General features: G+C 43.0%; 1 protein-coding gene across 1 annotated transcript; it reads right to left on the bottom strand.

The window, feature by feature from the left end:
• Window positions 1-385: 385 nt before the first annotated feature.
• atg2a (autophagy related 2A) lies at window positions 386-23,461 on the bottom strand. Its single transcript, XM_080465502.1, has 42 exons — window positions 22,908-23,461; window positions 21,991-22,153; window positions 21,206-21,355; window positions 20,828-20,930; window positions 19,364-19,508; window positions 18,616-18,852; window positions 18,422-18,521; window positions 17,518-17,682; window positions 17,106-17,248; window positions 16,519-16,597; window positions 16,084-16,333; window positions 15,680-15,821; window positions 15,143-15,241; window positions 14,566-14,721; window positions 13,268-13,547; window positions 12,918-12,990; window positions 12,231-12,405; window positions 12,011-12,153; window positions 11,294-11,415; window positions 10,976-11,133; window positions 10,460-10,592; window positions 10,149-10,333; window positions 9,876-9,956; window positions 8,859-8,965; window positions 8,660-8,752; window positions 8,409-8,479; window positions 7,955-8,031; window positions 7,377-7,547; window positions 7,042-7,168; window positions 6,567-6,790; window positions 6,254-6,483; window positions 6,013-6,148; window positions 5,311-5,535; window positions 4,768-4,869; window positions 4,484-4,568; window positions 4,214-4,364; window positions 3,934-4,003; window positions 3,741-3,823; window positions 3,503-3,624; window positions 3,261-3,415; window positions 3,012-3,170; window positions 386-2,128 (listed from the first exon to the last, which is right to left on the bottom strand). The coding sequence occupies exons 1-42, from the start codon at window positions 23,076-23,078 to the stop codon at window positions 1,892-1,894; spliced, it is 6,078 nt and encodes a 2,025-aa protein (XP_080321628.1). The 5' UTR covers window positions 23,079-23,461; the 3' UTR covers window positions 386-1,891.
• Between the last annotated feature and the right edge of the window lie 2,638 nt (window positions 23,462-26,099).

The raw sequence follows: 26,099 nt of genomic DNA, 5'->3' as shown, positions 1-26,099 counted from the left end.
AAAGTAGCAGTCTTTGTCCTGGTTGTCCACTGTCCTGCATGTTTCACATGAAATGATGAACTTGAATGTTGTAATAGTTAGTCGTGTTTCCGGCTCTACAAACAAGCAAACACATAGAACATAAATCAGTACCAACTTTGTTAGTAAGCCATCATATATATTTTTGTGATATGACGTGCCAAATGGTGTTTTGTGTATTTTTTATTTTTTTTAAGCAGCCATCACAACTAGTTGTGTGTGCTCCAAATGTCTCTCCCACAAAATAAGTGTTGACGATGAGTTAAACACCTTGAGGTAAACAATTGCTATGGGGGCATTACGTTTAAGAATGACGAAAACAGATTTGTATCTGGACTGAAAGCAAAAGTCAGACAACTCAGTTTTTGTATTCAAACTTTTTTAATTTTTTGTATTAATTTTGTATACTCGTCTTTTTATTGTACAGGTCATTCATACAGTTTATGATATAGTAACTAGTAATTACACACAATTGGTGTAACAAGCATTAACCTGTTACCTTCACAGACATGCATCATGCGCGCACACAAACACACTTCATTCACGTGTACACACACACACACACACGCACACACACACACGCACACACACACACACACTAAACAAAAAGAAAAAAATGTAAAACTTTTTTTAACCCTTAATTTTTTTTTCATCCTCTGTTTTCACAAGAATCACATCCTCCCAACTCTTAATCTGAAAACAAGTATGACAATACTTATGCTTTAACAAATAGAAATTAACGAAACATTAAAAAAAAAAAAAAAAAAAAAGCAGGAAGGCAACTAAACATGTAGGGAAGCGACTGAGGACAGGGGACGTCGGCTCTGATCCCAGGATCCGACTTCTCGAAAAAAGACTAGCTGTGATGCAGGAAACACCAACGGAAAAACATATAAAGCGAAGTGAAGCTTTAACAGAATCCACGATGCTACAGTTTTTATTGAATCTTCACGTGATCCGATATTTCTCTTCAGTCTTGTACGAGTTTGCTGTCGGGAGGGGGGGAGGGTGCAGGTTTGAGGAAGGCAACACAAAACTAGTCCGAAAGGGCACTCTGCAAGGTTTATGGCACAAACACCAGCACTGAGGGGAGCAGGTGCATGGCGGGGCCGAAGCTGAACCAATACCACAGCGTCACATCGACAAATCAGGATGATGAACATCTGCCATTGTCCGGAGGGCATGAGCAAAGGACACTTCATGAGAAGAGAAAAAAAAAAAATCCTCTCTCGTTTACATTATGAGCACACAGCCGTCACACAGGGCACCCAGAAAACTCATATTTCCTTCCACCTGCGACAGACTCTTTGGTAAAGATGTTCCCAGTTTGAAATGAGTAATCAGAGTATAATCAGTAATTCCCAGCATGATATTACCCAATTCCAAAGGTCTGGACAGCCTTACAGAAACGACGCCGTGCTGATATCACAGTTAAGTTACTTGCTACTTTTCCCTCTGTGCATGTTGAACATATGAGTAATGTGATGCCGAGAATCGCTGCGTACGACTGGAGGACAACCGGCCCAGTTCACAGACCACGAAGAACGTGTTGAGCGAGTGATTACTGAACCTGTTCCCGTTTGGACTGGAAATCAAACGAGTGACAGAGATATGTGTGGACAGAGAGGAAGGAGACCCTGCCATACGAGGGGAGCAAATTCTAAAATGTAAAAACTGAAGCAAAAAAAAAAATAATAATAAAAAGTAATGCGTGCCAGTCACTGCAGTAGTAGTTAGTCATCGCTTTGTTTTTGCATCAGAGAAACACGCCGACTGTCATTAGTCTGCAAACTCACATTCAAACTCACAGCCGAGACGTTCCCACGTCGTGACGCACTCGTCACACTCATCCTCGCTCACATACACGTCGTCCTCATTCCTGGGTTTCCTCTGTGCGCCACTTGAGGAAATCCTCTTTCCGGGCGTCCGGCTTGATCTGGTTGCGCATGCCGCCCAGCAGGTTGGAGGTGGCTTCGGAGGCGACTATCAGGGGTCGGACTACGGTGGGCGGGATCTGCCGCAAGACGCCGCCCACAGCGCCCGGGAGCCCCTTCTGCTCGTGGCCACGTGACGCTACGTCGCACAACGTCTGAGCCGTGTCGATCACGCCCTGCAGAGCCAAAGATTAAAATTAGTCGACGGGATGTGACGCCGCTTTTGGTTCAAAATCGTTCGTACAAACTCGATTATCACCCGCCAACATTCATACATATCAAAAATGTTTCTCTTGTCGAAAATCCTCTTGATTATTTACAGATTGTTTTTGGCGATATAAAATATGTTTAAAGATATTTCTGTAGCACATAATGAAATATTTAGCCATTTGTTGTTGAAACACACGCTGTTGCTGTAATTAAGAACCTGAAAGCAGCACGAGCACAACAATAGTTTACAGTTTGTACAAACTGAACCCGACTGATCAGTGCAGCAAATAATCACCTTTCATCCTTTGTACATCTTTTCACAGGAGAAACAGGAAATTCTTTTCTTATCTAATTTTGATGTAAAGTTCAAATTTCAAAGAGCCTTTATTTGTCTCTTTGGGGAAAAATATGGACAAGAGGGTCTGTTGCACAGATAAAAATATTCATTTCAAAAAGACTCCAACAGATTGATTGAAGAGCAGTTCATTTAAAAAACGAAGAGAGGAATCGCCTCTCTGATCGTCATGAATGAGCGTCGTTGACGGGCGGGTTTTACTTGCCGTCTTTAGCAGAGTTAATATCCGAGCGTTTGATTTCAGTGTGAAAGAACCAAACCAGCTGGTGTCGTAATATAACACAGACTCTACTGTGGCTCAGTAGAAAATTAACCTAAGAAATTTTTTAGGACTAAAACCAAAAAGAAAATGAAGGACTGGTGGACTAAAGTCCTGATTATCACCGATTGTGTAAACTGGGTTTGATTATTAGAAAAGATAAACGACACAGTGGTGTGAGCTGATAATTCAGCATTTTCAGTTTATACTTGGTGTTCAGAGTTTGAAGACGCACCTCTCTGACGGTGTCATATGCTTTGGCCACGCCCTCTCTGAGGTCTGCAGGCTGAGCGGCCCTGCGGGGTCGGCTGACGGGGGCCCGGCCCTCAGTGATGGCGTAGCGATTCAGGGGAGGCGTCGGAGACAAGATGTCATAAACGGTCTCAGCCGTGGCCTGTTGGGACAGTGGAGTTATACTCATTCGTCATAGACAACCAAAAAAACCCTCAGTGAAAGCTACTGCTCATCCCACCACACGTCGTACCTGGATGGCCTGAACCAGCCTGTTGCTCAACTCCAGAGCTGCCGACGCTGTGGAGGTGCCGAAGGACGCCGCCCCTCGCTGGAGACCTCGAATAATGCGTCCATCCTTCCTGTACTGCTCAATGGGCAACCAGAACAGATCCCTCACCCCGTGGACTGGAGGAACACATAAAGAGGGAAGAGTAATTAAAGCACGCCAGGGACAACGAAGGTCAGGCGATGAGCTGGAAGCAGCCGTCTTACACAGCTGCACAACAGAGTGCATGGGGCCGACGCCCCCCAGGATGCCCGGCAGCTGGTTCTTCCTGATGTCTGTCAGCCACTCGGTGACGGCGTACTGAATCACTTTGTCCACACCGAGGAGGCTGCAAAGTGTGAAACGTGAGTTATGTCCTGTATGTATCACACTCCAGAACCCTTCACTAGAAAGTTTGGACTATGTACCAGATGGCATGCAGTATTTGGGGTGTGGTGTGTTTACCCGTGTCTGCAGCAGAGTCTCTTCAGCTTCAGCTCAGAGCAGTTTAACTGAGCCAAACCGATGAGAATCCCAGCAAAGGTTCCCTGGGAGAAACAGAGCACTGAGCCTCAAAACGCCAAATCATGCCTTTAATCGTCATTCCAGTCTTCTGATGACGCCAGCAGACAGGAGAGCGACTTGAGCAGCTTCTCACCTGCTCAATGACGACGTGTTTGCCATGATAGTCCAGCCAGATAGGCACTTCAGAGGTGAAACGAAACTCCCTGCACAGGACCAGAGGGGTTAGAAAATTTTTTTTTTTTCAATATAGTGTATATATCTTGTGGACAGAATTATAAAATGACGAGTTTTGATAAAGAGACATGATGTTGGTCGACAAATAAGTTGGAAGTTAATTTGTTCTTCAAACAATCTTACATCACCAAGACATCAGAACCACAGTGTGGCTTTTCACTGGATTTGTTTGGACGTACCGGAAGTAGATTGGCTGTTCAGAGGAGGAGGTGGAGCCGGCAGACGAGGAGCTCTGCTCGCTGTACGTCGTTTCCACAGAAGCCGTGAGGTCAGGACCCAGACCAGCTGCCTCCGTCTCCTCAGACGCCTTCTGAGAAGAATCTGCCTTCACTATAAAAACACCGGAAATATACTTTAAGCAAAGATTATGATCAGCTCAGGTCGGATATTAAACTTTTGTTTTGTGGACAGTGAAAATTGATGACGTGGCTTCATTGAACGTGGTTTACCTTCAGCTGCAGGGTCCACAGGCAGGTACGGGTTAACAGAGGAAGCTAGATTACTAAAAAAGTCCTTCAGGAAAAACAGTGCATCCTGGACGGGAGACAAACAGCAGTGGGTTCAGATGTTGAGTTAAAGGAGCAGGACAAACCTCATTTCGAATGAAAAGTAACTGATGATCAAGGAGCCTGTGAGTGAAGTGGCCGGTTTTGTTTGAAACAGTTTAAAAACATTTGTGTCGTTGCTCAACACTGCCCAAGGAGTTTTGATTGGAATCGTTCGACTGAGTCACCTGGTCGATGTTCAGTCGTAGCGGCAGCAGGCTGACCCGTAGACAGCACTCTGGACCACCGAGGCCAGACTCCGGACATATCTGGAGGGCTTTCACCGTCAACTGCAGCAAAGATACACACACACAATCAGTATCAGAGAACAAAACCACCAGTTTGTGTTGAGGAACTTACAAACCTCCTCTCACATCTCCACCTGATACCGCTGGTTAAAAGCTCAATTATACAAAATTAAATATAATGTGAAGAAGGTTCATTGAAATCTTCTCCTTCACCCTTCATTTCTGTGACTGTTGATTCATTCATTTCATGTCATATCTAAATGATAAAAGCTACAACACCCACACACGCATTATATGAACTTTGCTTGAAATATGGAAACACCATGAAATTAAGAACGTGTGTCTGAACTTTTTTTCTGTTTCACTATTAGTATTTTTTTGAAAGCTGTGCCAGTCCGTAGGATCACGATAACAACCATCCTGACATCGCCAGCTCAGAAGTGAAACCCTCCCTCTGTCCCCCCGTCCCTTCCACAGTCTCACCATGTTGGAGTGGGCTCGGCGGGGCATGCTCTCACTCGTGTAGAGGTAGAGGAATTTGTTGATTTGTGAGGACGCCAGCCGATCTCGAACCTCCAGCTCCTGGACTATAAAGACCTGTCTGGAGAGGGGCTGCTCGCCGCCGGGGCCGACCCCAGTTGCCACCGACGACCCCTCGCCGTCCTGCCCAGCGACGGCCACGGGGTAGGACTCGTGCTGGAAGGACACCTGAGGGCAGAACAGGAGGGACATAGTGAGGAAGAAGAAGGACGACGGTGGTAAAATCAGTTTCATGAAATCTCAACTGAATATTGACCTCAATGAAAGTATACATTTAACGTTTAACTAAAGAAGTCCTGCAGTCACTATTTTATAAGACAAAAACTTTGATATATTGTCCCTAAAAATACATAATAACCAAACAAACGGGGACATGTATGCTTGAGAAATATTCTATCTTACTTTATGAAGTTCATTTATTCTTCTTGTCGAAAGTGAAAATATTTTAATTACTTTTATAGATAAATTTACTTTAATATCATAGCTTATTATATTACCTCACCTGCACCTATGTGTCATGGTAAACAAGGTGAATGTGAAATCAGTGACTAACTTCTCTCTGTGAGATGTGAGATGGGACAGCAGCCGTTTTTACTTGATCATATAAACTTCAGTACTCGTGTACGTTAGAATGTATTATTGTACCTTGGTGAGCTGGATCTCCATCAGAAGTGTGTGCTGACGCCCGCTGCCTCCAGCGCACCGCCACGTGTTTTGGGGACGGGAAGAAGAGATGTTGCGGGACGGAGATCCGCGGATGCCGGCAGGGATTGAGCGCCCCCTGCAGGACAGAAAAAGGGTTAAAATGTGAGAAAAACTGCTCCAATGTGGAAAATCTCAAGTACCCTCTAAGATTATTCATAAAAAAAACAACTCTCTGCGTTACCTGTTTGCATTCTGTGCATGTACAGACATGGGTTTGCCACCAAAGTCCCTGCCCCCATAAAGATGCCACACCACTGAGATTTCCCGCAGCACCACCCGGCTCTGTGGCACCGGGAAACGGCTTGGGGCCCGGAGCAGGTCGGAGCTGCCTCTGGGCCGCGAGAAGTGACTCTCCTTAATCCTGATGGGCTCCTTGGACAGAACCGTCACCACAGGCTCCCCGTCCCTGGGCTGCAGCAGAGACCTTTGTGTGATTATTTTGTGCCTCAAATACACAAGCTTTAGTTTTAGTGAAAAAACTACGAGAGACCCACAGGAATGCCCATGCCGGGAGCCTCCAGGATGCAGAAGTCGTCATTGTCCGTGGAGCCTTCGGAGCCTTCCTCTGACATCAGGTCCACCTGGACCTCTGTTGCCGTGGCAACCAGTCCGTCCAGCTCGGTGTCGTCCCCCTGGAGGACAGGCTGACTGCGCTTCGAGGCTTCACCAGGAAACAGGTAGACGGAGACGGGTGAACCTCTTGGCATCGATGGTGAACCTGAACAAATCCAGAGGAAAACATGAAGTTTCATCAGGCTCCTACTTCGATTACTTTGATTGATTAATCTGATTACTCTGCCGACGTGGGTACTTAAACTAACAAATCTCTTTAGAACGAAAAAAAGAAAAAACACTCAACACAAACATACATACAAAGACAATGAAGTTACAAAACAATTGAGGGAATAACTGGAAGAGTGAGGAATGCTCTGTTCAGCACATTAAGACTAAAATAAACTAAACTAGTACCTGGATCTAAACCGTCATCTTTGAGGCTCCTCTCTGTATCAATTAAGGCATCAGCCAGGTCGTACTGGTTGATCTCAGCGGTTTCAGCTGGAGGGCAGGGCTGCACCGAGGCGGGACTCTCAGACAGCTGGCAACACAAAACACCACAGAAACTCAACTTTCCACAAATTTCCAACATGCATGCGCCCAGTGTTCACTCATTAAGTATTCAGTAACATTATTCTTATATATCACAAAGCTGTAGACAGCTGGAAAAAATAAAGTTCATATTTTGAATCCGTTTTTCAGATAACGACTCCAAAGGCTTTACTTGACTGTGAACAAACGGGACTCACTGGTAATTTCTGGCCGGCAATCTCAGTGGGGGAGGTGTGTCGCGGTGGGGGGTGCAGGTCACCCTGAGCCACCAGGTACTGCAGCAGGTTGACGAGGGCAGCGCAGGAATCCGCGCAGGTATGAAGGTGGACGACATTGTTGGAGCAGCGCAGCTCGAAGAGAGGCTGGGTCTGCAGAACAAATAGACAGCAAAGGAACAAATCAGTTAGTTCAAGCTCATAAATGAAGGAGAAGTTTAAAAAAAACTCAGTAAAATGCTGGGAATCCTGCATCGATGCCACAATATTTTGAAACTTTTTGATAAAATGTTAACTTAAATGTGAATTGATTTCTAAATGACGTTTTATTTATGGTCTCATTGCTGTTAAGATTTTATTCTTTAACTTCAAGAAGCAACATCCTCTCCACAAAGCTCGTCAGGCACTTTAACAATAAAAACCTTCGATTGCTGTTATTGGCTGACTTGTTGGAGGTTTTTGCAGGAAACAGAATTATTCTTCTGAAGGCGTTTTAGTTATTTAACAGGCGGCGCCGGTTCACAGCTGCTGAATGAACCCAGACCAGGTGTCGGACTCACAAGTTTTCCCGTATTACTGCCTTTCCATGTGGTGATGGCGAGCTCCAGCAGGTCGATGTCCAGGACACAAACATAATCTGTACAACACAAACACATGTGGAGGCGGTCAGAGTTGTCATGAGTTCTATAGTAACAGCATTTAGAATGGAAAAGAAAAAAGTCTTTCTAATTTTACTTTAGTTTAAAGAGAAAGAAAAGGTGGATGGAGCTGTTGACTGCACACTGCAGTCAGAGATGACACAGGCTTTAAAGGGAAACTTTTCTCATAATTGACTCATTTTCACAACATAACTAAACAGCTGACATCACAATGATTTGATGGTTGAAGAATCTAAACAAGAACTAAGAAGAGCAACAGACGGAGGCTACAAAAACATTTCCCAACGGTACATTTTGTTATTATTAATAATCTTTAATGAATCTTCATTCAGCAGAGACGTGCAGCGTGTTTTACCTCTTCTCAAGTCCACGGTGTCGGTCTCACATTTGTCGGAGAGGTAGAGTGCAGAGTCGTCGAGGATGAATCTGACCACCAGAGCAAAGGAAACTTACACCGTAAATAACTTCATGTGAGGCGATACAAACTGGCAGCAGCATCTCAGATACTCTCTGCTATAATTATCAATCCAAACACTTAAATTATTGGGTTTACTTATCATTTGTTTTAAGAATAAATCTCACGGATGTGTCAGTAGTGGACTGTACCTAAGGTGGAAGGTGGCAGTGTCGACTATGATGTTACTGGACAGAGAAAAGGACTCGGCCGTGAACAACATTCGCAGGGGCAGATACAGAGGCCTGGAAAACAGAAAAACACAGAATAAAGATAATAAGGGAGAGAAAGAGGACAAACGGGCCTCTTTGCTTTGTTTTCTTCAAATCCTCGATATCGGAGGCATTTTACCTGTAGTCGACGGCACAGCTGGCGAGGTGTGTGTGGAGGACGGTGATGACGGCCGGTGCTGTGTATCCCAGGATGGGATCGTCAATGACATCCAGGAAGTCGACCAGCTGTAACAAACACAATCAGCCTCAGCTTGCAGGCAGAGAATCCGATCACTTGATTTTTATTTTCCCGTGTGGTTTCCGCACGACCCAAACAATTCAACAGGAAAAGAAATAAATGAAAACTGCAGCTGCAGCAATATTTACACAGGCTGACCAAGTATCTGATTATATAATTTGTCACACTGAGTCACAGTTTACTAGTTCCAGTGTAATATCATACATTGATTATTTCTGTGAGCCACAGAGTTGGTTTTGGCAAGACGGATTATTAAGTCCAGAGTGACCTTGTGAGGGGAAAGAGACTGTTGGTTCTGGATCAACCGAGTTCGGAGCTGTCTGGATTTTCAATTCCATTTAAATCTTTTCTGTTCGAAAAAATTCTCAGACACAATTTGTCTGTAAAATCAATCGGCGATGTCTGAACTTTAAGGTTTTATTTTTTTTTAATGAACTCACTAGCCCTAAACTTCCCACATCAGTGACTATAACACATTATCATTCATCTTCAAATTCTTACTTATGCAATACACTAGTGATATGATATAGGTGCTGTAGTGTAGAAAACGTAACCCACCCCCCTTAAATCAACATTTCACAAATCTTTTTAAATATTCTTTTCTGAATGATTTGCATTATTTTACTTTAAAGGCTGATGCCACAAATTTAAATGTACTTTTTTTTCTAAGATAGCAAAACATTTCTTTCATGCAGCAAATGTAAAATTATTAAGAAAAAAATAAAAACCATCCTGAGGGTTGAAGGTGGGATTGGGGAGGAAATTAAATGAAACACTTCTATTGCCAGTGCCAAAGTTCATTTTGCTTTGGAAGTGATTTGTTTATGAATCAGAAGCACAAAGATGCTGAGAACTTTCCAGGATGATAAGAGTGACTCGTTTGCTTCAGTTTCTCACCTGCTCGTGCCAGCTCTGGTTGGACTGCATCATGTAATGTCGCATGGTGGCACCTTGAAGTTGAAGAGCGACTAAAAACTCCTGTAATGGAACACGGAATGAACTTTAGATATGCAACAATTAGTCTATTAGGCAGCTGAGGGAAAATCATTTTCCCTAATGTTTAAATTTTTTTTTTAGTTTTTTAATGTTGAAAACTTTATGTTTTAGTTATCATGTGCTTTAAAATCAAACTTGCAGCCGTTCCCAAATCAGGAAATGAGGCAGACGCACCTTTACATTCCTCTGGAGGTCCAGTGTGATTTTGATGGCTGTAGATAACATCTGCGGGACGCCCTCTCTTCCACTCACGCTGCTCACTCCCACCTCAGTGGGGTATATGGTTGGGTCCAAATGCTTTGGCGGGGTGAAACTGGGCAACTCAAGTCGCTGTGGGATGGGGGTGTCTTTCACCACAGCTGTGGGGGGAGGACCGTTAAAAACGTTACACAGCCAAAATGAGAAAGAAGAAATATTACAGGTAATTTGTTGACTTGATAGCAGAATTACGTTGTGAGCGAAAGTTTCAAAATAACAAAATGCACCTCGATGGTAGAGCTCCACTCGTTTGCTCTCCAGACAAAGGAAATTGAGGTTAGGGTCATTCTGATGCTGCGCCACACTGAAGATTTTCCCCCCTTCCAGGTCAAGCACAATCTCCCCGTGACTCTGGTCCTCCTGAATCCATGGTGTGTGAGGGAAGCAGGCAGGGCGAAAAAAAAAGAAAAAAAAAGGTGGACAGCAATTTAGCAAATGACATTCATTTCTTCCCATTTACTATTTAGAATAAATATATACATACAAAAATGAATGGCTCATAGCACACTATTAACAACCAGAAACAAGAGCACTTTTGGTATTTATAAAGTCTTTGGTAATGATTTTTTATTTTTGCTGAATACACAAACACTCATATCTACTTTCGATGCTCAATACAAATTGAATTTTGAAATATAAAGTAAATGAGGTTAGAACATGTTTGTCTATCTACTCTTGGACTCAGTTAAACTCATCAAACTTATAAACCTCCACACTTTGTGGTCGGTAGCCGTCTGGCTCACCTTCTGGTCTGTCCTGGCTTGGAGACGACCCTTCCCTATGATCACAGTGAGTGACAGCAGGCTGAGGTTGTGGTTAGGCCGAGGAGCAGACTGCTGAGACCTTCCATCTGAGTCACTGGCCAGATAGAAGTGTGGGTCGTCCTCCTCTGAATCCGAGTCTGTGGCATAAAGACGACAGGAAAACATTTCATCTGTTTAATTTCAGTCGTCAGTGGAGGCGCAAACGTCCTCATCCAAACACAATACAGCAAGTCACTATTACGTGTATTGAATCTCCATCATGTTTAAGATTTTCCATCAGGGAGGACTCAAACGTACCCAGTCTGAACGCCGACTTGCAGAGCTGGAACTCGTCGTGGTGATGGCGGCTTCGGTCGGGGCTGTGGGCTGAGGGGGGAGGAGGGGGAGGCGGCTCCCACATCAACAGATCATTATTGATCCTTTTGGACGATGTGGTGGGTGAGGGAAAATTACTGTTACTGCCGAGTCCAGATTTAAGACCAATACAGAGCCAAGACAAAGGAACTAAACGAGAAAAAGAAGCTATTACTAACAGTACTACAGTCAGTTCTGCTTGAGCAGATCCTGATAAGAACACGTTAAAAACAAAGTTAACAGATATAGACTGTTTAAAAGCACCTAAATTAAACTGTGAGAAACATAATTTGGGAATTAACCCATTAAAACCTGTAGCAGCATCTATGTGTTTCCCTTAAAGCAACAATGGTAATAAAGTCAAATTTCTGTCCTTCATTCTTTATTTAAACTGATCAACATGTTTTTATCAACTTCTGCAGAAAGTCTGATAACAATCTGCTTATTACAACCAGGTGGAGTGAATCTTCTACTAAAACATGCTGAGGAATAAAATGTGATTCCACTGCCATAGAGAGGTTGCTTCAAGCATGAAGGGTTTTATTCGATGATAACTGATTGGTCACATTTGTGTTGAATCAGCCGTGAAGCATAAACATGCCGATACCGGTCCGAATGGGTAAATAAACCTCCACATTTTTCCACCTGTGGTTGCCGTACCTGTTGTAGATACTCTGGAAGGCCTGTTTACTGGGCAGGAGGATGTAGGCCAGCGGCAGGCTGATGTCGACGGCGCACTGGCACTGAGTGACGCACTGCTCCTGAAACTGACGCATCTCCTCTGGGTCAGCAGGAATAACCATCTAAAAACAAAGAAGAAAGAATTCTGTTAATCTCGACACCTGATAAACCGACATGTGCTTCCCGTGCGTCACTGCACCTCCTCCGTCTCAAACATGGTGCGGTTGGAAGAAAATGGCGAGCTGCTTTTGTCGTTGAATTCACAGTGACTTTCGAAGAAGGCGGCGCCGAGGTCCCTGATGAGGCCCATGTTCATCCCACTCAGACCTGCTGCCGGGCCCTGAGCCTCACCTCCACGCACTCGCACCGATATCCTGCTCACACACACCAGAACAGACCAACATAGGCAAACTTGGCACGTACACATCATGCTCGAGTCTGTTAAAATAAATGCATCTGTGGTTTTTTCCTCCATGAGTCAATGATTCAATCATTTATCAGCCAATTTTTCACATTGAACTTCACTTTTTACTGACTCGTGTTTTTATTTCTAAATGAAAACGAGAAATGTATACAGAACTTCTTAACTCAAATAGATTGTTCCATGTTGATAACATTTAGAACTGAAAGAACCCAGTGAGTAACAGAGACTTTATCAGGGTGTTTTTTCAGCTGATTGCCAAACGATTTTTACATTTAGATATTCATTAAAACTGCAAAGTCTTTTGAATTGCATTTGTTAATAACTGTCATGCAGAGGATGTCAGAGATATTTTATTTAATAGGATGAGTGAAAAAGTGCTGGAAAACCGGTGTGATCTCACAGTTACCATCAGCCTACATCCAAAACAATTCAATAATTACTATCCAGATTACAAATACCAACCTGGGGAGACCGTCTCGGTTCTTCTTCACTTTGATACAAGGGAAAGATCCTCCCTCCCAGCCCTCATACGACCCTGAAGAGAAACAGCATTTAAATCAATCCATGATCTTGGTGGGAACACATGTAATACAACGTCTAATAAAGCCACACTTATTCTAAAAAAATCTAGAATTTCGATTTATTTTTTTTAATGGCAACAACTGCCTGGAAAGATGAAAGAGACGATGTGAACTATCCAGACAAAAACATGTCACACAAAAACATTTCATATTTTTACTTGAATGATTGCTGTCTGTTTATCTGCCTTGGGTTTTAGTACCCATGAACATTCAGTCAGTACTGAGTCGCACCGTGCAGGTCGGTGAAGGACGCCTCCAGCAGCTGGGTGAGGCAGGGAGAGAATGGCTGTCCTGAGACGGCGTGCTCGCTCTGACTCTGGAGGTCCGGGGCCTCCTGGTGCTTCAGCTCCAGCTCCGTTAGCTCCAGCACTAAGGTCTCCTGCCGCACTGCCCTCTGGGTGGGCGGCCGACGCATTGGGAGGGGCCGCAGGTCTGGTATGGGAAAACGAAGCCTGAGGACGGCGTGCGGGGAGAGGAGGGTGAAGGAGGAATAGAGCTCACTGCTCTGCGTCTGAGAAGAAACAAAGCCAGAGACTTTCAGTATATGTTCAAATGAAAACCAGCTGATTCAGACATATACAGCTTCAGAAAATTGCCCATGCTGACCACTGAGCAGCATCATCAGAGAGCCTGCTTCAAGCCGAAGTGACGACACCCAAAAAAAAAGTGCTTATTTACAGGTGTGGCAGGTAATTTTCTTCATGTTTGTGTCAGCAGAAATAGCATCAGGAAGACTAGGTAGGATTATCCTCTATTCCCATAAATCTTCGGCTGGTTAGGGATTCCCATTGTGGCATTGATGCAAGAATTCATGACTGAGCAAGATCTTGACACTGGCTGGTTCTTTATCCAGTCATGGAAGGTCTAGTTCATTAAATATATTGTTTGGCACAAAATTATAAATATTAGCACAGTACTATTAACTCAATCGGTCATGATTTTATCTCGGGTGTATCGTTCAGAAAAAGTTGTCAAAATAAAAGAGGATGAATATACAGACAATTTGGCGACTCACAAAAAGACCAGGATGCTGTGATGTGCCTCAAACTAAGAGATTATTCTGTAAATATATTTCCATCTGCTTTACATGCTGCCTTCATTTTGTCATAATTAGACTAAAATATCAAGAAAAAAAACTGATTTTTATTTCCTGCATGTCAACCTCTCCTCTGTTTATCATACATTTGTAATTGATGGCAGTTGATTTGATATGATCTCAGGTCTGCAGAGTTAGAATTTATCTTGAAATACTCTCTTCTGTCTTAAGTGGCTTAAGGTTATCAACTGAGGTTTGACTGCTCTATTTGGTATCCTGGTCTACTACCACAGAGCAATTAAAGCTTGAAGAGAGCACAATACATTTCAACCAATAGATTGTTGAATGGAAAATGATGAAGTTTAGCTAATAACCGATATTTCAGTGAAGCAGTAAAATGACAGGATTTGAAAGATTTCCAAGTGTTTTTCATTCAGATTGACTATTTTATTAGTGTAAACGGATGGGATTCAATAATTCCTGCTGGGTTCACCTGAATGAGTCCAGATCCACCCGTTTGTGAAGGACAGTGGCTGAATGCTCTGCTGAGGCTCCCCAGGCGACTGAGGATGTCCAGGTCCAGTTCAGTGCTCAATTCTGCAAGCTCCACCCGGACTACACTGTCCCGCCGCAACACCCGCTGTTTTCCCTGCAACACACACAAAACCATCAGCGCACTGAAATATTGCTGGTCGTCTATCCGGCTGCTCCGTTTTACAGGAGTTAGTACAGCAAGTCATTGCAACTTGCACTGCAGACTTGGCCAGTCTGTTGAGAGGATTCTCTTTCTGGACACAACCGAGAGTCTTTTGCTAAACTAATTAACAAACTGAATCACATATAAAAAAACGCCTGTCCTCACAGCAAGAGTCCTGAATTTGTAGCTCCAATCATGTAGGGTAACAGTCCTGCTAACAAATTTACTTTGACTTGATCAAAAACAGCAAAACGTATCAAATATCAGAAGTTTGTTTTGAACTGTGGAGTTTAAATGTCAACTCAACATGAGTCCAGACACCTTCTGTTTAAGGAAAGATTAGCTCAGTGTGTGTGTGTGTGTGTGTATTTACCTTCCGTAGGCGTCTTTCAGTCAGGCTGTAGTGAAGTTGAGCGCAGGGTCTGGCTGCCGCTCCGACTGTGAACAAACCTGCTTTCTGGAACTGAAGCAACTGGAGAGAGACCGAATCAAAACTCACCACTTTGGTAAGCAGTCAACAAAATAAACTACTTTCAGTCAACCACTAAAAGTTGTCTTTCAATTCAAACTTGAACATTTTACTAAGTTTAAACTACTGCTGTCAAAATGTACGCGTTAATTGTGGCGATTCATTTCAAAACGTTTAACTCATTAAAAAAAATTAATGCAGTTTTGTTTACTTCCAGGTTTTTTCTCTCTTAACTCTCTAACCTTTTGTCACGTGAGCAGCCGATGTTGCTCACATGACACTCACTTGTTTCGGACTAACAGTCCTGGTAGGAGTTGATCTTTTGTTTTCGTGTCTATATATAGATGGCACTATCCCAGTGGAGGGATGTCTCTCCATGGCAGCTCTGTGTCCACTAGTGTGCGACTGTGTACAATGCAGACAGAAAGAAAAATATTGTACCTCACAGTACTGCGGCTTCCCATCCTCCCAGAGGCACTCCAACAGTTCCAGTCTGCTGAACGAGAGGTCCGAGGTCACAGCTCGACTGTGTCGTCTGCCACTCCGCATTTCACAGGCAACCTGCACCGCTGCTCCTGTCAGTCTGTGAGAGAAGCCAGTTAGTGAATCAGGAAGTCAGCCACAGCAAATAGACACTCGAAGAAGGACTAAGCCACACACATTTGTGTTTATAATGCTAAGAATTATGAATGAAGAAAGAAGAAACATATTTTCTGTTTCGCAGGCATCATGCAAAGTGGTGCAGATAATGTTTTTAAACAGGCATCTTTGATATCAATTACATGAGATCACGAGATCCGTTCACATTGATACAACCTCCAAGTGTTTTTTTTTTTTTTGTTTACCTCAGATTGGAGTGAGGACAGGCTTTAGTGAAGCCAGCTCTCAGATGGTGGAAGTCTCTCTCGCTGAACATGCTGTCTTTAAAGAAGGCCAGCTCCCTGAAAAACACCTGAGACACCTGAGCCAATGAGGAGGCTCTGTCAGCACTGGTGGGCGGGTCCTCTTGCAGCAAGGTCAGAGTGAGGCCGCCGATGGTCAGTTTCAACAAGGCGTCGGGCTTCAGCTGCTCTTGGTGGCCACTGTGCGAACGTCCTGCACAGAAAGAGACGAGCGTTTGGAGATAATGAGGCCTTTGTTGATGTATGTCAGCGGCCGCAGGACAAGCATCGTGGGCTTTCTTTTTGTAGAAGGCTCGTAGCAAAGAATGACTCAGATGAACTCTGCACTTTATGCGTCAGACTTCAAGCATCTTTTACAGGACTAATCTGCAGTCTTACCTCTGGTCCTGCTGTTGACCTGGGGTAGACTTGACAGGCAGCCAGCGACAGGGTACCTCCTGGGACAGTTCATCATGCCCTGACAAGAAAATTATAAATTAAATAACTTCTGATTTACTAATAACACTTACAAGCACTGTATCCGTTGTTACATTCTCTTTAAGTGATGACAGAAAATGGAAGTGTGATAAGGACATGTTTGGGCTTGTACAAGACAAGCTGGGAGAAATAACCTGAGAACCAGCCGATCAGCAAAACTCTTCTTTTCATGAACACCGTCCACATTTAGTGCCAATGTGGACAGGAACTCGATTTGCTGTTTCTTTTGAGTTCTTCTATGAGATTTATATGTTGAGATTGACATGTTGAGTATTTAAAATGCGAATCTAAAGGGCATCTTCAATAGTCTTGTTTCCATTCTTATTGCTGATCATGAGGTTTAGGACACCACAATAATACACGTGATTGTTAGAGATGACCTTATACTCACAGTGACAATGTTGAGCATTATATTTTAAGCCATGCAGGAAATAGTCTGCAGATGTTCACACACCCACACCCACACCCACACCCACGTTGTACCATACCTGTGCAGACAGCGCTCCTGGCTGAGTGATGCTGGCGAGACTGTGCGTGGACGACTCCATGTCGCTGTCTGAGAGCTCGCTGCCAGAGCGAGTAGACGTCACACTGCTGTTCATCCCAGCAGGACCCATGGAGTAAAACATTTCTGAAAGAATATACACATACGAAGAGACGGACAACGTCCATAGTAAACTGCAAGGAAAGACTTTGGTGTGTTTGTTTGAAGAAAGCAAAACTTTTTGTTTTTTATTTCTCCGTCAACTAATTTTGGTCGAGGCTTCTTCAAGAGTGCGTAACGTTCTATAGTCTGCATATTTGACAGACAGCAGTTACGCAATGTACGTCCCCAGGAACAGGTCTGTCGAGGTCCTGATGCATCTCAAACAAAGGAACTCTAAGAGCTGATCTGCATACCTCCGTTCTCCAGGCTGGTGACGTAAGGCTCCAGGTCAGCATCAGTATCCCACTCATGCTCTCTGGGACTGGAACCCAGCTGCTTGCTGAGGTCCTTCTCAATCATACGCAGGTCGTCTGAGTCTAAGGGGCGACTGTAAACTCCACCACACTTGGTCTCTGGCTCTGAGGGACAGAGGACATTACATTTATGTTGTGCAGTCTCACGTTCGTTGGGTTTTAACGAAAGTCTGAGATCTTACAATGCAGATGAACAACACAGACTTAATGTCTGTCAGGTCAGAAGCAGGACGCCTCAGAGGGATTGTATCTGATTTATAAGCAGTCGACATGGTCGTTGTAATTTTGTGATAATATTTAAGGAATTAGGGCTTTTTATTTCACTCGCAAAAAGCATAATAACAAGAGAAATGAGGCCGAAAGATGAATTAGTCGTGGTTCTGGGAACAGCGGCGATGGGCCAAAGTACTTTTAAAAGTAAAATTCACGTTGACAAATTATGATTACATTAAAACTTATAAATTACAATAAGTCTAACAGCAGTCATAATCAACAGACCAAACTTGAACTGCTGTAATTAATTACCATGTTTTAAATTAAAGTGGTGACTGATTTATTTCACGTCGTGGCAAAACAATAGGTACTTGACTACTCCCTCGTGGGAAATTTTGTTGTTACAGCAGCAAGCACTGTTTTTCTAAAGTGCCGAAACAGGCTTGAAACATTTGTTTCAGAGATTTGACTGAGGGGTTGCATAACAGGAAGATCTAAGATTAAAAAAAGAAGTTGATGTCTGAATCACGAGAAACATTAATAGAGTTGGTCTTTTAAAACATCGGTAATGGGGAGAAACAATCCAATATTGCTTTAATACGGATTTAAATCCTGTCGTGTTTTTCTGTACCAGTGTCGATGCAGAGGGCTGCCAGCAGGTCTGTCAGATGGGTGATTTGATCTGGAGACAGCAGCATGTGGACGCAGCCCAGCTTCCCATCCAACTCCAACTGATGAGCAGAGAGAGAGAAAGAGAGACCAGTCAGAACCGGGGAACGACGACAAGACGTAATCAGCTGATTGAATTCAGAGAAAACGGAACACCTTTGGTCCAGGAAGCAAATCGTTCTGTTTGATCTTGACAGTGGTCTCAATGAAACCGGAGCAGCTTCCTATGAGCAGCGGCTGAGATGGAGAACATGGAGGGGAGGCCAGGGGCTTTGCCTCTTCATCCACCTCTTCCTCTTCCTGATCCTCTTCCTCCTCCTCCTCCTCCTCCAGATCTTCATCTTCTCCTTCACTGGCTGTCGCTGAATCTGCATGCTCCTCCTCGGGGGGACCCTGGAAAATGAAGACAAATAATCAAACAACAGTTTTCTTTTAACGTGTATGAATGATCACTGAAGAGAAAGCGGCTCGAGACCAAACTGTTTCTATAAACTCATTTTCACTTGTGCTTTGCAAAGAATCATTTTGATTTTTGCTTGTGCAACCCTGAAGGATTGAGTCATGTATCAGTCAGACTTAGAGAAAGAGCTACAGTAAATAAATGAGTAAAGAGACATTGTTTCCTCACAAGATGAAGGACGTCTGTGGCAACTATCACGGCCAGGAAAAAAACAACATACATGATAACTCTATATTTAGAGGTGAGACAAGAACCTGGTGAACATGGATCATTTTTTATGCGTTGATAAATAGCAGAATATAAACAAAATTATTTACGAGTAGAAACTGAGATCAAATATGAGTGCTGAATGTACACTTTCTATGAAAGACGGGAAATCCATTTTCAAATATTCAAAACGTCAAGCAAATCAATTAAATAAAGTCGGAGTGTGTCGCTCCCCACCTGTACGATGCCAGTGTTGTCATAGAAAAGCTGAACTGCACTCAGCTGGAGGATCTTGTGCAGGAATGCCGGCGGCTGGTGGATGTCCACATGTACGGCCGTCTGGCTGGCTGGATCTCGAACAGCCTCATCAAAGTACTCCAACCTGGACAAAGACACAGATTAGTGCCTTCACACAGTTAGAATATGCAGATTTGAAGACTATCTGTGTAGTAATCTCCTCAGGAGAAATGATAAGAGCAACTTTTCTCCTGTACTGTACTTTGCATTCAGTCTGAAAGAGTTGAGTTAGTGCGACGCAAAAGAACGATGGAAAAGCCTTCTGGTCACTGACCACAGATTAACCTGAGCAGCTCGGTCAATAAACCTGGACAACACAGAAGGTTCAACAGTGTCGCAGCAAACTGCCGACAGAGTCGTGGCATTCAAAAGGCACAGGTTGAGTTTAAAAGTGTGGGGCTGACAAACATTGTTTTTAAACACAAATTTCTTCCAAATAGTTTCTCATATTGGTCTTATTGAAATCAAAAGATAAGTTTGGTTCCTATTCCAAAAAGTATAAATGATAATTCTTTGGACTACACGGTATGCACAATTATGAGGCAAGTATGTAGATCATATAATCACTTTTATGCATATTTTCAAGTGTCAAGCTGTATAGACATGAGTGCTTATTGGATTTCAGCATATCGGATTATGTGTATTTGTGTATTGAGGGAAGGTGCGTCCTAAGTAGATCAACACCGTTTATCAGGATGTACATAATATGGCAGATTCTTTTCTTCAGGCACATTTTTTCAGAAGCATGCAGCACACTTGATATAAAGATATTAGGTCGTGATCACAGGACTAATTAACAGGGTCCAAAGAAACGCATTGAGAAAACAGACACAAATTAACTGCCAAAGATGACAACAAACTACTGACTGCTTTGAATGAATAGTTGATATTAGAGCAGAGGCCTCCTGTGCTTATCAGCTGACAAACAGAGTGAAAACAAAAATACTAACTTAAGCAGGTTTTCCGCCATTAATGACAAATAGTGAAATACAGTTCTTAACATCTCGTTTGCATTTAGTTTTTATCCTCTAACTCGGTCTGCAAGGTGCATTTGTCAAAACAGCTCATAGATGTGTATATAAGTGTGTGACAGGATGTGTGTGTGTGAGGGACGAGTGATGTGTCCAAGATGTACTCTGACTCCACCCATATTTGACTGCGATTGTTTTCCAGCACCCTGCAACCTGCAGGGAGTTCACAGGGAGCTCTATTAAAACTGCTGCGCAATAAACTTCATCAATATAGTTTAAAGAAAAGGTTTCAGCCGTGTCACACACACACCCTCTAATGCACATACCATATAACTTAAATAGCCCTCCACAGGATAAAAACAGTCTTGATTGTCCTCTGCTGCACATTTTTTTTTTTCATTGAGTGAATCTTGTAAAAGAAGTTCCAACATACCTTTTGATGTGCACTTCTAAGGCGACGCCTGTTTCTAGGTCCAGGGGCTGGTGCTCAATGCGAACAATAGTGTCTATAAAGGTGACTTTAATGCGACGAAGGACTGCAAACACAGATGAGAAGAGAGGCACAAAAAAGCTCTTTAACACTGGACAGTCACATAAATCCTTCATGTTTTGAACACAATATTAAATAAAGACAAATGACTTTTTAATAATCACAGACTCCAACCATGAAATGAAAGTTCAGTTTGTTTTCCGGCAAGTAGGATGAATCTTTTAGAAGTACGGATTAACACTGAGGGACAATGCATTGTTTGTATGTTAACGCTTGCTGAGAAGTGTAAACGAAGAATGAACCCACGCAGCTTCGACTCACCCGTCTCAATGGTCTGTGCAAACATCTCGAGCCCCTCCAGAGGAGCAGGCGGCTCCTCGGATGCTTCTGGGGGGTCCTTCAGGCACTCCTGAGCCAGCTGCATGCTGGAGGTCATGCTGGACGACCAGCCCTGTGAGTCCCAACCCCCACCTGAAGGTAAACACAAACACGTAGCATTCATGAATCTTTAGAGTTGTCAGCCTTGTTTGTTTCCCCGAACAGGAATACTATTGAAGTAACACAAGTGGAGTATTGTAAAACATCAACTATCAGGACTGGTGAAAACCTCATTTTGAAACACAGAAGATCAATTTACAAACTGAAATCTTGGTTGTAACATCTGAGACTTCAGCAGAGTCGAGTCGAGCTGGGAGGTTTACCAATCATAATTAATTGTTTCATCATTTTACAGCCACATCCTAATTTCTTGTAGCTTCATAAATGAGCAACACGAGGTTGTACTGCTGCTTAACTTCATTGACATTTAACTGGCTGTATCAAGGTTTAACTTGTTGCAGAGGAAAGGGTTAAAAAAAACAACCCGGAATACCATGGTAAGTGGTAAATTCACTGATAAGTTGCAAGCTGGTGATTTAAATGGAAAATAAAACAGTAAAATCCTCAGTCATGGAGCGAAATGACTCAAACTGAATGTGAGGAAACCTTCCTGACCTTTATTTACTCCTGCGTTACATTATGAAAATTTCGAAACAAAGTGGTCAAACTGTGTTTCTCGATGGAGCACATTAAAAGTTACACAACAATCTATTCGTTTAAGCACTCACTGGTCCGGTACTTGGGTCGACATGTTATCTGGAGACCAGAAACTTCTAAGGTGCAGTGGTCAGTCAGAAGGTTTTGCCAGGGGATGGTCACAGCTATGGTGCTCACAAAGCCATCCACGATCTCCAGAGGAGCCCCGAGAGACTCCAGAAGCTCGTTGACCGCCTGGAGAAAAGAGGAAGTCGTCAGTAAGAAGCAGCGAAGGAACACAAAAGAAAAGAAACATAAATAACTTGTTTCTCAGTTGTCACCACTTTGCCCTTTGTTTGTGGAGAAGGGGCAAATATATCGACCCTGAATGTTTGAGCTGTTATTAGGAGGAACTACAGCTTTTTTTTTTGTTATTTTCAAGGGTGTTGACCATTTAAGTAGTCGTATTGCTGACTAATTGTGTATTTATAAGCATGTGGAAAAAATGTCATTTTAAAATTCCACCATACATTTTTCAGATCACCTCCAGAGAGACTTGGGAGCTATTAGGTTGTAAAACCATCTCATTTAATGTATAAGAGCGACTTCCTTGCTTCACATGTGGCAGGATCTTGATAAGTGAAACCTGTTTTATGGCTCAAGTGCTAAAAGGAAAAGTGTGAATAATAGACTGTGTTTTTTACTGATAATTCACATATAAAAAGCCGTGAATCCACAACAACATGAGCGCAGTCTCTCCTCTCCAGTCCTCTAGCCTCGTAATGTCTCACACTCAGCAGTGATGAAGTGGGGGTGCTGGTGTGTTTTTCCCCGAAGGACATTTCCTCGAAGAAACGCGAGCCAGGCTCGAAGCACGACGCTGCTGGAGATTGTTGTTGAACTCGAGAGCAGTTGCGAAACAGTCGTCGGTGCACGAGTCCGACCAAAAAAAAAACACACACACACACACACACGATGGCTGCCCCACTATGTCCCCCTCCGAACTCACCCACACATCGAGGTTGATGTCCTTGATGACACCGCTGCCGTTGTACAGGTCCAAGCCCAGCTGCTCCAGGCTCAGGCGCTCCTGCAGAAAGTGACCGAGGTAGTGCTGCAAGAGGTACCGACAGGCCCGCTTCTTGATTGAGCCCGACCAGGGGAAAAGCCAGCGAGACATAGGGCCAGAGAGAGCGGGGAGAGGGAGTGAAGAGGTGGTGGAGGAGAACGAGTGGCAGTACAGTCCTCTGGAAACTGCATAACAGACCAACAAAAAAACAAAGTGTGTAAAAAAAGGACTGAGCCGCGGCAGCTAGCTACATGGGGGCTAAGGAAGGGGCAGACTGGAACTGTGCTTCTCTCCTCGGTTCGACACAGAAACTACAAAATCCTTTGTGTCAGGACCGACGAGACTTTAGCGCGTCTTGACGAGAAGTTACTCCAAATGTCTGTGACTTTCTCGGCTCATGTTTTCGGTCCGTTTCTGTCGATTTGGAGCGACAGATCCTGTTGGTGCGTATCTCTTGTTTCAGGGTTGTTTATTGTTATCATACGCCGACTGATGGTATGGTTAACGTCCGTGCGTGTTACGTCACGGTGACGCTGGCAAAACCCGGAAAAGGACGTCAGGACCATCCAGGCGCCATGTGTCTAAGGTCATATGTTTTCTGTAAAATATTCATGTTTTGCGTTACTTATTTACGTGTATGAATCTGTATTTTGCATTTGTGTCTCTTTGTTTCGATATCTGAAAAAAGTCATTATAAAAAGTACTCTGAGGCGGAATGCAATCACTTTTAATCAAAACGCAGTCATTGCAATGAATACAAAAAATATATGTCGAAATTCCAAAATGAAAAAAGGCCTTTTCTATTTTATTATACACCAAACAAATTAATATGATTTATTTCAAATATCATTACCAAAAAAATTCGTCCTTTTAAATGTTTTGTTTTCTTCTCCTTATACACTATGCTTTCATTTTGTTCTAATCGGCCACAATCAATGTCACAAGTTAGAGAAGGTCACGGAAGTTTTAGGTACCATATCCAAGCATCATTTTAATCAAAGCAAGAATGTAAATACAAAAGGTCAGAATTGGAAGATCAGAGAAATTTAAACGCTGCTCAGCCCAACTGCAAACCCAGAGCCCCCAATTCTGCAAATGGTATGTGCCTGAGTTCTACTGTTGATTTGAAAGACAATGGGACAAGATTGACTCCATCCCCCACCACACCTCTGACCAGCTACAACCCACCTCCTGCACTTCCCCCATCACAGCAGGAACCTCACCTCAGCTGCCCACCTCAGAAACTCCCCCCTCCCCCACCTTTCCCAATCCAGAAGATGGACGTCACATGACTCTTGAGGGGGAACCCCCGCAAGGCAAGTTGGCTGGTTTCTCCATCCACCTTGAAGTGATTGTTGGACAACTCAGCCTAACCTCAGAGATATCTCATAAAATACAAAGTCCTCACCTCATCTGCCCACCTCAGAAGCCCCCCCCCCCCTCCCTCACCTTTCCCAATCCAGAAGATGGATGTCAACGGGGTGTTGAGGGGGAACCCCCGCAAGGCAAGTTGGCTGGTTTCTCCATCCACCTTGAAGTGATTGTTGGACAACTCAGCCTAACCTCAGAGATATCTCATTAAATACAAAGTAAACAAACAAATGCACTAAGGCTTGTCCCAGCTTATTGAGCTGACCACCCTCACTGATTTAGTTGCATCTTCAATCTCATACTTCATGAAACAACACAAAGGCAATTTTGTCATCAGTGTTTCTAAGTTGTCTGGAATTAGTCAGGTGTTCATTCACTGAAGATATCGTCTAATTCTACTTTCTCGTCTGGCAGTTCAATGACTTAACCGTTTAGAAATGTTCATCTCAAGTTGATTAACTCATCGTTAAAACTTATTTGTGGGATAGACATTTGAAGCACACAGAACTAGTTTGGAATGATGTTTTTTTTTCCCTTTAAATTGAAATAAAATTGCATAAATGTGATGGCTGTTTAAAAAAGGAAAGAAATACACATGTCATATCACAAAAATAGATATGACAGCTTACTAACAAAGTTGGTACTGATTTATGTTCAATATGTTTGCTTGTTTCTTGAGCTGGAAACACGACTAACTATTACAACATTCAAGTGCATCATTAGAATTACAACTGAGGCAGAGCTTTGTTGGGATTCATAAGAAGTCTCCATAACTATTTTTTATTATTTTGGTACTAGTATACTAGTAAACATGTTTTGTTGTGTGTTTAGGGTTTCGCCACGATGTCTTATTTGGCTCGGTTTCCAGTGTGAAAGAAATCTCTAACTTGTTGACACTTTCTGGTAAAATGACGGACATGCAGAACGGTGGACAACCAGGACAAAGACTGCTACTATATAATACAGAGATCAACTCCCTTTATGAGTTTCTGCTGCCGTAGACTTTGTAACTTCAAGCCACCAGGGGTCAATGTTTCACTCTAAATGTAATCTTTCTTTAAATGAACAATTCTATCTTCAAGGATAAAACAAAAGTTGCATCACCCTTGAGAAGAGGTCATATTACTGTATGATAACAAAAGGTTGAGATAGCTTGGACATGTGCTGAAGAGAGGTAATGTGATAGAAATATTGGACAAGGGATGTGAGAGATGGTGCTACCAACAGTATGGGGCTAGTTAATCACAGAAAAATAACATTACATGAAGCATATTGTTTCATAGTAGTGGTTTTTCCTGTTTAATGTTTGTTGCATATTTTGCTTTTCTTTAATTCTCTGCTGCTGTAAGAAGTGAATTTCCCCTTTGTGGCATGAATAAAGTACAATTTAATGATAAAAGAAAGACATCATCAGCCATGAGTGGGAGGGACCAGGCTAGGATTTATAAGTTCTGGGTAAACTGGACTTCATCTGGACTTAACACGGTCATCATTTGTAGGTTGTGGTTTACTCATGTAATCTACAGACCCATAAAAATATCAGAGACTTTAAACTTAATGCTTCTTTAGAAACATTGACTCATGTATAGATACAAGTTCTGTTAATCATTCCAAATGTTCACACAGCTCTAGATGTGACTTTATGTTAGTGGAACAGCTTTTCAATTTGAAAATGAAATGAATTTGGTTTTCTCTACTGCTCTAGAACAGTTTCCATCAACATACGTCACTGACAAGTAACTGTACAGGCAGACAAGTGGT

This window comes from Lipophrys pholis, assembly GCF_963383615.2.
Source record: "Lipophrys pholis genome assembly, chromosome: 6".
In the NCBI taxonomy this organism is placed as follows: domain Eukaryota; kingdom Metazoa; phylum Chordata; class Actinopteri; order Blenniiformes; family Blenniidae; genus Lipophrys; species Lipophrys pholis.
This window is presented reverse-complemented; position numbering and strand designations above follow the sequence as displayed.